Source organism: Tamandua tetradactyla, chromosome 20 (assembly GCF_023851605.1).
Source record: "Tamandua tetradactyla isolate mTamTet1 chromosome 20, mTamTet1.pri, whole genome shotgun sequence".
Lineage (NCBI taxonomy): Eukaryota > Metazoa > Chordata > Mammalia > Pilosa > Myrmecophagidae > Tamandua > Tamandua tetradactyla.
In genome coordinates, this window is record NC_135346.1 from 30115728 (window position 1) to 30130768 (window position 15041).

The window sequence follows — 15041 nt, forward strand, 5'->3', positions numbered from 1 at the left end:
ACCACGCTTGGCGCCCCAGGCCGACTAGGAAATTTGGACAGGCACTCTCCCAGGCTGCAGCGGCCGGTGACCCTCCCTCCGTTCGGACCCCCGGGCCGGCTGTCACTCTTCCAAGCCGCTTCGGCTGTCGAACCTCCCCCACGGCGAGAGTTTTCCAAAGTTAAAGGACCCACAGCACCTTTTACTGGTGGGACCCGCAGACAAACGTGTGCCACGAGCGCCACCTACTGGGCAGGATAAGAAAAACAGAACCCAGAGATTTCACAGAAAAATCTTTCAACCTGTTGGGTCCAACACCCAGGGAAATCTGACTAAATGCCCAGACGCCAGCAGAAGATAACGGATCACGCTCAGAAAATTGAAAATATGGCCCAGTCAAAGGAACAAACCAATAGTTCAAATGAGATACAGGAGCTGAGACAACTAATGCTGAATATACGAACAGAAATGGAAAACCTCTTCAAAAACGAAATCGATAAATTGAGGAAGGACATGAAGAAGATATGGGATGAACAAAAAGAAGAAATAGAAAAACTGAAAAATCACAGAGCTTATGGAAGTGAAGGATAAAGTGGAAAAGATGGAAAAAACAATGGATACCTACAATGATAGATTTAAAGAGACAGAAGATAGAATTAGTGAACTGGAGGATGGAACATCTGAATTCCAAAAAGAAACAGAAACTATAGGGAAAAGAATGGAAAAATTTGAACAGGGTATCAGGGACTCAAGAACAATATGAACCGCACAAATATACGTGTTGTGGGTGTCCCAGAAGGAGAAGAGAAGGGAAAAGGAGGAGAAAAACTAATGGAAGAAATTATCACTGAAAATTTCCCAACTCTTATGAAAGACCTAAAATTACAGATCCAAGAAGTGCAGCGCACCCCAAAGAGATTAGACCCAAATAGACGTTCTCTAAGACACTTACTAGTTAGAATGTCAGAGGTCAAAGAGAAAGAGAGGATCTTGAAAGCAGCAAGAGAAAAACAATCCATCACATACAAGGGAAACCCAATAAGACTATGTGTAGATTTCTCAGCAGAAACCATGGAAGCTAGAAGACAGTGGGAAAAACTGCCAACCAAGACTCCTATATCCAGCAAAATTGTCCTTCAAAAATGAGGGAGAAATTAAAACATTCTCAGACAAAAAGTCACTGAGAGAATTGGTGACCAAGAGACCAGCTCTGCAAGAAATACTAAAGGGAGCACTAGAGTCAGATACGAAAAGACAGAAGAGAGAGGTATGGAGAAGACTGTAGAAAGAAGGAAAGTCAGATATGATATATATAATACAAAAGGCAAAATGGTAGAGGAAAATGTTATCCAAACAGTAATAACACTAAATGTCAATGGACTGAATTCCCCAATCAAAAGACATAGATTGGCAGAATGGATTAAAAAACAGGATCCTTCTATATGCTGTCTACAGGAAACACATCTTAGACCCAAAGATAAACATAGGTTGAAAGTGAAAGGTTGGGAAAAGATATTTCATGCAAATAACAACCAGAAAAGAGCAGGAGTGGCTATACTAATATCCAACAAATTAGACTTCAAATGTAAAACAGTTAAAAGAGACAAAGAAGGACACTATCTACTAATAAAAGGAACAATTAAACAAGAAGACATAACAATCATAAATATTTACGCACCAAAGCAGAATGCCCCAAAACACGTGAGGAATACACTGCAAACACTGAAAAGGGAAATAGACACATATACCATAATAGTTGGAGACTTCAATTCACCACCCTCAACAATGGACAGAACATCTAGACAGAGGATCAATAAAGAAATAGAGAATCTGAATATTACTATAAATGAGCTAGACTTAACAGACATTTATAGGACATTACATCCCACAACAGCAGGATACACCTTTTTCTCAAGTGCTCATGGATCATTCTCAAAGATAGACCATATGCTGGATCACAAAGCAAGTCTTAACAAATTTAAAAAGATTGAAATCATACACAACACTTTCTCGGATCATAAAGGAATGAAGTTGGAAATCAATAATAGGCGGAGTGCCAGAAAATTAACAAATATGTGGAGGCTCAACAACACACTCTTAAACAACGAGTGGGTCAAAGAAGAAATTGCAAGAGAAATTAGTAAATACCTCGAGGAAAATGAAAATGAAAACACGACATATCAAAATTTATGGGACGCAGCAAAGGCAGTGCTAAGAGGGAAATTTATTGCCCTAAATGCCTATATCAGAAAAGAAGAAAAGGCAAAAATGCAGGAATTAACTGTTCAATTGGAAGAACTGGAGAAAGAACAGCAAACTAACCCCAAAGCAAGCAAAAGGAAAGAAATAACAAAGATTAGAGCAGAAATAAATGAAATTGAAAACATGAAAACAATAGAGAAAATCAATAAGGCCAGAAGTTGGTTCTATGAGAAAATCAATAAGATTGATGGGCCCTTAGCAAGACTGACAAAAAGAAGAAGAGAGAGGATGCAAATAAATAAGATCAGAAATGGAAGAGGAGACATAACTACTGACCTCGCAGAAATAAAGGAGGTAATAACAGGATACTATGAACAACTTTACGCTAATAAATACAACAATTTAGATGAAATGGACGGGTTCATGGAAAGACATGAACAACCAACTTTGACTCAAGAAGAAATAGATGACATCAACAAACCAATCACAAGTAAAAGTGGAGGGAAAACTACCGAATTCATTCTATGAAGCCAACATCACCCTCATACCAAAACCAGGCAAAGATATTACAAAAAAAGAAAACTACAGACCAATCTCTCTAATGAATATAGATGCAAAAATCCTCAATAAAATTCTAGCAAATCGTATCCAACAACACATTAAAAGAATTATACATCATGACCAAGTAGGACTCATCCCAGGTATGCAAGGATGGTTCAACATAAGAAAATCAATTAATGTAATACACCATATCAACAAATCAAAGCAGAAAAATCACATGATCATCTCAATTGATGCAGAGAAGGCATTTGAAAAGATTCAACATCCTTTCCTGTTGAAAACACTTCAAAAGATAAGAATACAAGGGAACTTCCTTAAAATGATAGAGGGAATATATGAAAAACCCACAGTTAATATCATCCTCAATGGGGAAAAATTGAAAACTTTCCCCCTAAGATCAGGAACAAGACAAGGATGTCCACTATCACCACTATTGTTCAACATTGTGTTGGAGGTTCTAGCCAGAGCAATTAGACAAGAAAAAGAAATACAAGGCATCAAAATTGGAAAGGAAGAAGTAAAACTATCACTGTTTGCAGACGATATGATACTATACGTCGAAAACCCGGAAAAATCCACAACAAAACTACTAGAGCTAATAAATGAGTACAGCAAAGTAGCAGGTTACAAGATCAACATTCAAAAATCTGTAGCATTTCTATACACTAGTAATGAACAAGCTGAGGGGGAAATCAAGAAACGAATCCCATTTACAATTGCAACTAAAAGAATAAAATACCTAGGAATAAATTTAACTAAAGAGACAAAAAGCCTATATAAAGAAAACTACAAAAAACTGTTAAAAGAAATCACAGAAGACCTAAATAGATGGAAGGGCATACCGTGTTCATGGGTTGGAAGACTAAATATAGTTAAGATGTCAATCCTACCTAAATTGATTTACAGATTCAATGCAATACCAATCAAAATCCCAACAACTTATTTTTCAGAAATAGAAAAACCAATAAGCAAATTTATCTGGAAGGGCAGGGTGCCCAGAATTGCTAAAAACATCTTGAGGCAAAAAAACGAAGCTAGAGGTCTCACGCTGCCTGACTTTAAGGCATATTATGAAGCCACAGTGGTCAAAACAGCATGGTATTGGCATAAAGATAGATATATCGACCAATGGAATCGAATAGAGTGCTCAGATATAGACCCTCTCATCTATGCCTTTGATAAGGCAGTCAAGCCAACTCACCTGGGACAGAACAGTCTCTTCAATAAATGGTGCCTAGAGAACTGGATATCCATATGCAAAAGAATGAAAGAAGACCCATATCTCACACCCTATACAAAAGTTAACTCAAAATGGATCAAAGATCTAAACATTAGGTCTAAGACCATAAAACAGTTAGAGGAAAATGTAGGGAGATATCTTATGAAACTTACAATTGGAGGCGGTTTTATGGACCTTAAACCTAAAGCAAGAGCACTGAAGAAGGAAATAAATAAATGGGAGCTCCTCAAAATTAAACACTTTTGTGCATCAAAGAACTTCATCAAGAAAGTAGAAAGACAGCCTACACAATGGGAGACAATATTTGGAAATGACATATCAGATAAAGGTCTAATATCCAGAATTTATAAAGAGATTGTTCAACTCAACAACAAAAAGACAGCCAACCCAATTACAAAATGGGAAAAAGACCTGAACAGACACCTACCAGAAGAGGAAATACAAATGGCCAAAAGGCACATGAAGAGATGCTCAATGTCCCTGGCCATTAGAGAAATGCAAATCAAAACCACAATGAGATATCATCTCACACCCACCAGAATGGCCATTATCAACAAAACAGAAAATGACAAGTGCTGGAGAGGATGAGGAGAAAGAGGCACACTTATCCGTTGGTGGGAATGTCAAATGGTGCAACCACTGTGGAAGGCAGTTTGGCGGTTCCTCAAAAAGCTGAATATAGAATTGCCATACGACCCAGCAATACCATTGCTGGGTATCTACTCAAAGGACTTAAGGGCAAAGACACAAACGGACATTTGCGCACCAATGTTTATAGCAGCATTATTTACAATTGCAAAGAGATGGAAACAGCCAAAATGGCCATCAACAGAAGAGTGGCTAAACAAACTGTGGTATATACATACGATGGAATATTATGCAGCTTTAAGACAAAATAAACTTATGAAGCATGTAATAACATGGATGGACCTAGAGAACATTATGCTGAGTGAGTCTAGCCAAAAACTAAAGGACAAATACGGTATGGTCCCACTGATGTGAACCGACATTCGAGAATAAACTTGGAATATGTCATTGGTAACAGAGTCCAGCAGGAGTTAGAAACAGGGTAAGATAATGGGTAATTGGAGCTGAAGGGATACAGACTGTGCAACAGGACTAGATACAAAAACTCAAAAATGGACAGCACAATAATACCTAATTGTAAAGTAATCATGTTAAAACACTGAATGAAGCTGCATCTGAGCTATAGTTTTTTTGTTTTGTTTTGTTTTTTTACTATTATTATTACTTTTATTTTTTTCTCTATATTAACATTCTGTATCTTTTTCTGTTGTGTTGCTAGTTCTTCTAAACCAATGCAAATGTGCTAAGAAACGATGATCATGCATCTATGTGATGATGTTAAGAATTACTGATTGCATATGTAGAATGGTGTGATTTCTAAATGTTGGGTTAATTTCTTTTTTTCCGTTAATTAATAAAAAAAATAAAATAAAATAAAAAAGAAATAACAGTTCATCTTCTCAAGCTGCTTCTGATTTGGTTTCCTGACAAGGAGACAGGGATGAATTGGGGAGGGAATGGAAAGCAGAGGCCTCTGAGTATAATTTCATCCCGATTTTTCACTTGTCTACTTCCAAAATGAATCGAAGAAACTACCATGAAACATTTACAACCTGATGGTTTCAAATAAGTAGAAGGAGTATTAGAAAACGTGAAGAAACGAGATCTGTTCACTGTGGGCTTGCCAGGGCGTGAGGCGCCTGGGTAAGAACTTGCACTCACTATCCCTGAGCCTCTCAACAACACCCCATGTGGAGGGAAGATGGCTGCAGGAGGGCCCAAGGAAGAGCTGGTTGCCCCAGCGGAGCCCTCAGTAGAATCTCTGGAGTGCCAAGAACCCTGGTCTCCCATGCAGAAATGGACACACACAAGGCCTTAGGTAGGGGAAATTCTTCCTTGGCAGGAAAACTCAGAGGAACTGGCCATGCTGTACCTTCTGCACGGGTGGAGGAGGAATGCAATGGAGCTGTCTTGCCAGAAAAAAAAGCTCCCGGATGGTAGAGGGCAGTTATATCTCACCCCCAGCAGACTAAGGAAGAGGTGTTGGGTTGGGGTTCTTCGGAGTTTAACTTGTTGGTTTATCCTCTGACCCTGGTTTGAAAGGGGAGGAGAACTAGGTTTGGCTCAGCTTTGTTTTCTGACAAACCTTTAAAGATGCGTTTTTTAAAAGGAACTAAAAGGCCTTTTCATTCTTTGGGGGCCTGTTTCTTTCTATAAATGGAAAGAATGGAAGAACTCAGCCTGGGACATCCAGCAGTTTGCCTCCAATAGTGGCCTGTGGACCGGCCATCACATCAAAATCTTCTAGAGACGTGGGGGGGGAGGAGGAAATAATATTGATAAAGATGCAGATTCTCAAGTCCCACCCAGACCTTGATAAATGAGGCCTGGGGGAAGAGCCTGGGTTCTAGGTGGAAACATTGCCAAATAACCATGATGCTGTAGCTTCTCTAAGAGGAATATACCCCCAAGGTCATCTGGGCTGACCTCCCTCTCTTTAGAGAAAGAGGAGTCAAAACCCAAAGCTAGGAAATAACTTGTCCAAGGTCTCCTGGCACATTCATAGAACAGAGCTCAAGTCTGGGGCATCTTAAAATTAATTGAATTAAGCACAGGGCAAAATATCCTTGCAATAAGTAGAGGCCCAAATGTATTCTCAGATCATTTGAACTATGCCGGAGTGATGGGTCTCTATGGTGATGAAAGAGATGGTGCCTTAAAGTGCAAGTAGCATGCATTTGTTTGCTGTTGTAGAAATTATGAGGCTGACACATCAATTAGAATGCTTTTGGTTGAAATAATAGAAAATCCAAATCAAACTGGCTTAAGCAATAAAGTCTTTATTGGTGGTCACGACTTAAAAGTTCAGACATAGGACTAGCATTGAGCACTGTCCGGTCTCCAGCTCCATTATTTCCCTCCTGGTCACAGATGGCTGCCAAGAGCTCCTGGGGTCAGAAGGTCTTCTCCCACAGCCACTGACCCTTAGTCCTGGGCTCTGGGCCACTTGGGCCACTGCTGAACTGACTCCTGTGGCCTAGTGAGTGCCACAGGGCAATTGGCTTAGCCCTTGGAAACTGACCAATCACATGACAAGGGGGGTAAGATTAGGCTGACTGGCTTAGAAGAATCAGGTCCCATCCCTGGAGCAGAAGTAGTCTCATCCAAATATATAAGGTCAGAGGGCTATAGAGGGTGTTGGGGAGAAAGCCGCAATGCCAACCATACACAGGCGAGAATATGCACCCCTAGTCCTCCCAAGTCCTGTGAAATCAGAATGTGTAATGAAGTCCTTTGATGGTCAATGTTTGGAATGAAGATGACATGGGCTCTGATGGTGTAATTGATGGTAACCACTCTACCCTTGGGTCCCTATGGAGGATATGTGCACAGAAGATGCAAACCAGGGCAGTTACACTTGATCCTCAGTTCTCAGTCAAGGCTTTGGCCCCATGCCCCCGCATGACTGCAGAGGACCTGGTTGCATCCTTCAGATGCCACCTTCACCCAGGTAGGCAGGTCCCAACAGCTCAGAACCAAAGCCAGCCAAAATGCCCATGCTGCCTGCTTCCCCAAGCCCAAACCTGACAGTTGGGTCTCATCACCTACCTGCTGCAAGGAAAGACCAGAAATTCCTGAGGGCCCCAGCAGGGAGCATGAGAATAAGCAAGAAGCTTTTGCCCCAGGGCTTAGGGCAGTCCACCCCAGCCTTCTCAGAACAGGACAGACACCTCCAAAGCCCCACAACCTCCTAGAAGAAGACAGAGCCTTTGCAGACAGAGAACCCTATAAATCTACAAGACAAAACAGGGAAAATACTACCCTCATCCTCCATGGCCCTGATTGCAGTATCAGACCTTTCAAACCCCTCACAGGGACTCGATCCCTAGAGCAGGTGACCCACGCAAAAAATTGCAGCATCCTTTCAGGGAAGAGGGACCATTGAGAGGGAGGGAGATAGAATAGAGGCAGATGAGAAGTGGTGGAAGTGAGAGGCATGCTTTGCTCCTGACCAACCTACGAGGAAGCCATCGAAGGAGGTAGGGACGATCTCAGGCTCCTGTGCATTCATTCGTTCAGCAGGCACTGCTCTTCTACTTTGTACTGGGCACTGTGGGGGTGCTGGGGCCTCAGTGCAGAATGAGACAGGTGGGGCCCCTACTCTCACGGACTAAGGAGTTTCTCACTAGGTAGTGGAAGACGTGAAACACAGACTTAGGATGCAGGAGGTTCCTGAGCTCCCTGCTGCTGTCTTTAAACCAGCCCAGGCTCACAAGGCCAACTTCAAACTTGCACAATGGCAAAACTGGAAAAGACCCTGGAGATCCCTGAATCCCTTCTGCTTGACCAACACATGAGGAAACCGAAGCCCACAAAGAGGAAAAGGCATCGTCCCTATAAAACTAGCTGGCATTTACCGAGCAGCTACTGTAGGTCCCATGCTTTGGTAGGGATGGGACGATCCCTTCCCACCAGGATGAGTTTCTCTTCTAATCCCTGAACCCGGGGCATCTGGGATCACCCAGGATTAGCAGCAAAACTCCTATAGCTCAATTCTTCCCACAACCCCACCCCACAGAAAAAGCCCCTACATGGTGCCTCCTGTGCGGCTGGAGTCTCGAGGCATGGCGGGCGGGCTGCGCGGGCCTCAGAAAGAAGCGGCTGCTAAAGGGATCGGCACGGGCTGGCACATGAAGCCTATTTTCCATGCGTCTGGAAACAGGCCGAAGCTTCCTGGGGTAATTTTAACCAGTATCCATCTAGAACAATACCAAAAAAGGTAAGTTACTTACCACCCAGACAGGCACATACCTAACTGTTGGCCCTTCGTGAATTAGACCCTTAAAACAGTCAGAGCTAAAGCTGCTCTCAGCACTGAACTGAGAGCAGCCACATGGAGGATTCCTGCACTGGGCTATTGGTCCTCTGATCAGAATTAATAAAGTGTTAGCTATTCTTACCCTCAGAAAATAGGCTGAGCCCCTCAGCTGTCTAGGGGGAAGAGGGTATTTTTAGACCCCAGAACAGCTGGTTTAGGATTTGCTGCAGTGGCTTGGAGGGCCAAGGAAGATTGAATTGCAAGGAGCTAATGGGCAGGAGGGCGGGTGGGTAGCATTCAGGGGTCAGGAGCCAGCATGGGCTTTGGAACAAGTCGATCCATATTACCTTTTTGGATAAGCAAATGGTCTTGATAGAAGCTCAAAGCACGGCCCTGAACTGGAAGCACTGGCATCTCCTGGGAACTTACTGAAAATGCAAATTCTCACTCCCTACCACAAATCCACTGAATCGGAAACTCAGGGGGAGGGGCACAGCAAAGTGTTTCAATTAGCCCTCCAGGTGATTTTGATGGTCACTAAGGTTTGAGAACCACTGTCATCAGCAAACCATCTACCCGGGTTCCTGCGGATAAAGTGGAGGAAAGAAGGTTCACATTGATGCTTCTCAACTCTTGAGAATCTGTTCAAAGCCAGGGATCCTTGGCATAGAAAGATACATATTTTCATGAAAATCTGGGGGCCTGGCTGGTCCACGTTAAAAATCCCTGCTCTGGGCGGGCCACGGTGTCTCAGCAGGTAAGAATGCTTGCCTGCCAAGCCCGAGGACCCGGGTTCGATTCCCGGTGCCTGCCCATGTTAAAAAAAAAAAAAAAAAAATCCCTGCTCTTTGGCAACCCAGAGACCCTTCTCTGGGTCTAAGTCTGATGATCTGCAGAGAGCCTCAAAGTTGAAACGGACCTTCTAAATCATCTACTCCCACCAGAGCAGGAATCTCCTCCCCAATATCCTGGAGAGACTCATCTGAAATCTACTTCCCTGGGGCCTCCTACCTCCACCCTGGTTTTAACTTTGGAGCCACAAGGAGCAAACCCAAGGTCTTGCTTTACTTAAGACAGCATTTACTTTTCACTGGGCTTGTTTGGCCCGGGGCGGAGAGGGGGTGCTCCAGATGCCCAGCCCTGGCCTTGGCCCTGGCCTTGGCCCTGGGTGGGCCTGGATGGGCCCCAGGCTGCCCCGGGCGAGTTCAGAAGATGCAGGTGCAGCCCACGGCGATGGTCTCCATGACGGCTCGCTGGCGGCAGGGTCCGGTGCGAGGTGGCGGCGGGCAGAGGCGGCGGCGCACGGGCACCTGGCTGAAGACAGGCACGCTCACCAGGCTGCGGTCCTCCTGCATGGTGAAGGGGTTCACGCAGCCCAGGCACAGGCACCGTGCCTCCGGCAGGTCCGCAGGGACGCGGCTAGGGTCATGGTTGATGCTGCAAGGAGGCGGCAGGGAACACAGGACAGAAGATGGTGACAAAAGAGCAAATCCGGCACCCGCTCCCCACGCCCATTCTCTCTATTGACTGAGGTTTTGATTCCCACAGCAAAACTGTGCGGTGCCGGAGAAAGGGCATAATCTACCCCGTGTTCCAGGTGAGAAAAGCGGAGATGGTGGAGGGCAAGTAACATGCCCCACAGGTATCTTGGTCCGAGGTCATCAAACTGTGGGATAACCAATAAGCACCCAGCGTCTTTTCCCACGGATGCCCGTCCCAATACTAGGTTGTGCTGTGATGATGACAAAGAAGCCTAAGGCCTCGCCCTGTGCATCCTCTTATTCATATTTTTGGGAAAAACTTTACCCTCAGGAAATAACATGTGATCACACTGATGCCTAATTCCCATCAGAAGAGGAGTCAGGAGACCTGGATTGTATTCTGACTTGATATTCAGCTGATAACTGGACAGACACCATGTGAGCCATTCTATCCGGGCATCAGGTATTCACTGAAGGGCAAAACAGGCCTGTTCTCTCCAGGTGTTCTCTCATGAAGTATAAGGAATTGCTTTGTGGTCTTTCCTTCTCTGTGCCTCAGTTTCCCCATCTGCTAAAGGTAGGGATGGGAGGTGGGGGCTTGAGTTGGACCTGTGGACCTACAACGTTAGCCCAGTCTGGAGCTGGTTAGAAAAGCAGAATTGCGACCCCACCCCAGAACTCCTGCATCTACATCTTTAGAGGCTCCCCAAGTGATTCGCCGGGCACAGTAAATTGTGAGAAGCCCGGCTCCAGAGGATCTTTCTGGGCCTTTCCAGAGGCCACATTCTAGAGCCACTAGCCACATGTGCCTGTTCATGAACTGAAATGAAGTGAAAATGAGTTCCTCATCACACCAGCCACGTTTCAAGTGCTCCATGGCCTTGTGCAGATAACATGGCTGCTGCTTGGACTGCCCATCACTGCAGAGTCCGACTGAACACTGTTCTCTGGGGCCTCAGGATGCAACCAGTGCACCTAAAATACTCTCTGGCCTGGGTCTGTGAGTGCGGACACTCCAGCGTCTGCCCATTCCTACATTATTCATTCATAGACACGTGGCCCCTTCCAGGTGCCAGGCATTGTGCTCAGGGAAGAGCTACTAGCAGGGTAGAACACCTCTCCTGTCATCTAGGGACAGAGGTCTTGATTCCCAAAACTGGCTGTGCTTCTGAATCGCATGGAGGTGTGTAAAATACCCCACCTCACCGCTGGACACTTTGATTGGATGGGAACTTGGATTTTAAAGCTCCTGAGGTGATTCTGTGGCAAGCATTAAGAAGGTCCCAGGCCAGTGTGAGAGACAGATATGAACATGGCACATGAACGTGCTCTAAGAGGGAGATGTCTACAAGGCACCCTGGGAGCTAGAGCAAGCAATGTTCAGGGAAGGTTTTGCAGACCCTTCAACTGCGACTTGGAGAACAATAATGGCAGGAACATCTCATTTAACAATGAGCCTATGAAGTGTGCGCTACCAACACCTCCATTTAAAGGGGAAGAAATGGAGGCTCAGAGAGGTTAAGTGACTTACCCAAGGCCACACAGCTGGGAAGAGGCAGAGCCAGGATTCAAACTCAGACCCTTGAACCTTTGAATCTGAGACCTTAACCGTTGCAATGACTGGGACTGTGGGCAAGGTGCCCACCCTCAAATAGCTTGCCCACTGCCACCCAGCCCGGCCTACCTGTAGCCCCAGGGTGACAGGCTCCTCTTGTTGGACAGCCACAGCTGCAGGTTGACCTCACACTTCCTCCTGGCTGGTTCAGAACTGTTCCTCAGCTGGGCCACCATCTCTCCAAGGTTCCTCTCATACTCCTCCATGCGGGCGTATGGCTTTGCCCGTGACACCAGGTCCAGTGGCACCTGGTGAGGCCCAGGGGCCAGGGTCCCAGGCCGTCCTTGCCCCTTCCTTTTGCCTTTGGGGTTCCTGGGCTGGCCCAGCCCCAGGAAGATGGAAATGGTGAGCAGGAATAGCTGGGGAGGAGGGAGAACACTATAGGTCAAAGAGAGAAAGGCCCGTTTCCCTCTGGGCCAAGATTCAGGGCCCAGGGAGCAAAAGGAAAGAGGAGAGACCTCTGTGCAGGCCGCCCTCCCCAGCCATACCCTTAGACCTGGCCTGCTCCCAAGGGCCCACACCACGTTGTATGAACACTCGCCATGCACCAGGCTGTGTGACTGACCTGGGGATATGGCAGTGACAGCTCCCTCTCCACCCCTCACATCCAAATCATCCCTGAGTCTATCTATTGCCCTTCCAAATATCCCTGTCCCTCCAAATCTTCCCACCTGTCCACTTCTCTATCTGCACCACATCCCTGGACACACAGCAGCCTCCTAGCTGGTCTCCCCAACCCCCCTCTGGCTCCTTACAATCAATTCTCCATACCACGGCCAACTGTTCAGAAGTAAAAACAAAAAAAAAAATGCAAACCTGATAATGTCATCCTCCTGCTTAACACCCTTCAATGGCTTCCCACTGCTCTTAGGGAAACAGCATCCCCACCCTGCCTCTCAGGCCGTGCAGTCTGAGCCCTGCTGAGCTCTCCCTCCTCGCCTGTCTCCCTCCTTCCTCTCACGCTGTGGGCTTCAGCCTCTGGCCTGCTCTCAATCTTTCCTGCCACAGGGCCTTTGCACAGGCCTCTGCCTGCAGAGTTCGGCCTCCTGTCCCCACCTGAATGCCTCCCCATCCCTCATGTCTCAGCCCTGATGTCATTTCCTTAGGCACACCTTTTGTGGACATTCTTGGGCTCTCATAATATGCACGCCTCTCTTACATGACTGCAGTCTCACAGTCTGTTTGTGTGATTATTCTATATGTCTGCCCCATCTTGGCCATAGACTCCCCGAGGGAAGGCACTGTGTCAGTTTCCAAAGACAATTTCCCCCATGCCAGGCACATAGGAATGCAGTAAACATTTGCTGAGTGGTTGGATGATGGTCACCAACCCTGTCCTGGAGCTGACGGTTTGGGGTGGAAAACAGGCAAGGCACTGAACAAGAAAGCAAACCCCTAACTCTCACTAGTGCCGAGGGCAGTACGGACCATGCAGGGGGGCAGTTAGGGGCTCCTAGGACCATCTGCTTGGCCTGGTGGCAGAAAGTGGCCTGGGAAAGCCTTTCTGAGGAAGAGACACGTCAGGTGAGATGAGGAGGGTAAGAAGGAGGCAGATGTGGCCAGAGAGAATTGGAGAGCCTTACAGGCAGGGGGAAGAGCTTTAAGTTGGTTAAGAGCTTTGGAAGAAAACAAGTGTGGCTGAAATATAGTAAGTGGGGGATGGTGGCATGAGATGAAGTTGGGGAGATAGGCAGGCCCCTGGGCCAAGGATTCCCTCTTGGATCCCATTTCGGGACCATCTGTTCCTCCACACCCCAGCCCTCTGTCTGCTCCACCCCTGGCCCACCCCTCACCCACCGGTGCCCACTCTCACCCACTGCCATCCTTTTTCTCCTTTCCAGCCCCAGATGTCAGGAAAGCCTCTAGTTCATATGGGAGAGGACTCGGGAGGCTTGGAAGAACCCAGACTCTTCTGGAAGCCAGGAGGAGAAGGGCCAGCACTGGACTAGGGTGGGATCAGAGCTGGCCAGGACTCAGTGACCCCTCTGCCAGCTTATCTCCTCACTAAGTCCAGCTCCGGACCTGCCGTGTAGCACCCCCCGTCAGCATCCCAGCCCGCCCACGTCTGGTTTGTCCAGGTTCTCCAGCCAGCCTTGGCCCTAGGAAACAAGTTTCAGCATCACCCTTCTGGGTGAGCCAATTCTGGCACAAAATCAGGGACAGAGATTCAAGTCACTGAATTCTTCCTTTGTGGTCCTAGATTCTGGTGCGGAAAAAAAAAAAATGTCTCTCTAACAATAGGCTTTCTCATCGGAGCTCCTCACATACCATTCTTAAGCTCTGCCTGTCCACTCAGAAAATCCCAGAATAGAGAAGTCAGAGCCCCCCTCCGCCACTTTGCAGATGAGAAACAGTAGGACTTGCCCAAGGTCACACTCAGATCTCAGGACCCAGGGCTCTTTGGAAAAACCCCAAAGCCTGAGCCGGCCAGAAGAGCCCCGGAAGCCTCCGGCCCGGCTGGCAGGGCTTTCATGTGGACGGGCTGGGTCCGGGACAGGAGCCCGAGCTCTGGCCATGGCTGCAGGCTCTGAGACCCGTCTGTTTCTTTCTAGTCCTAGGGGAGAGACAGAGGGAGAACTCGCCTCTGTAGATTCCAAGCCAAACAGAGGCAGCCGTTAATCAATACGTAAGAAATCACGAAACATGCAGGCCCCACCGAGGGGTGGGTGCAGGGTGGGGGGCGCCACGTACCAGGTTGTGCGGCCAGTCCATTCCGCCCAGCCAGGCCGAGGGCGCAGCTGCCGCCCGCCGGGAACCCCAGATGCCGCGGGCGAGAGAATGGCAGCGACAGGATGGAGTGAAGCAATTATAGCTCGACGGGGGGCTGCCGGGGGAGTGGGTGGGTGGGCTCGTCATCAGCTGGGAGCCTTCAGCCCCCAGCTGGCCAGGCCTGATGCAGCGGCAGGCAGCGAAGGGTGTGGGGTAGGCCAGGAGCCGGGCCGAGGTGCCCGGGGGCTGTTGACCGAGGGACAATGCCCTGTGTGTGTGGCAGGGGCTCTGGCGGGTGGCACCTCTGCCTGTGGCCTGCGGCCGGCTGGCCGGCCAGCACCCGCAGGGCCGACTGAGACAATCAGCTTCGTTTGCTTTTGGATGGCCAAGAGGTGAGGGCAGAGGAGG

At 47.2% G+C, this 15041-nt stretch overlaps 1 protein-coding gene across 1 annotated transcript; it reads right to left on the reverse strand.

The window, feature by feature from the left end:
- Positions 1–9931: 9931 nt before the first annotated feature.
- IL17B (interleukin 17B) lies at positions 9932–14636 on the reverse strand. Its single transcript, XM_077138073.1, has 3 exons — positions 14616–14636; positions 11994–12283; positions 9932–10265 (listed from the first exon to the last, which is right to left on the reverse strand). The coding sequence occupies exons 1-3, from the start codon at positions 14634–14636 to the stop codon at positions 10034–10036; spliced, it is 543 nt and encodes a 180-aa protein (XP_076994188.1). The 3' UTR covers positions 9932–10033.
- Between the last annotated feature and the right edge of the window lie 405 nt (positions 14637–15041).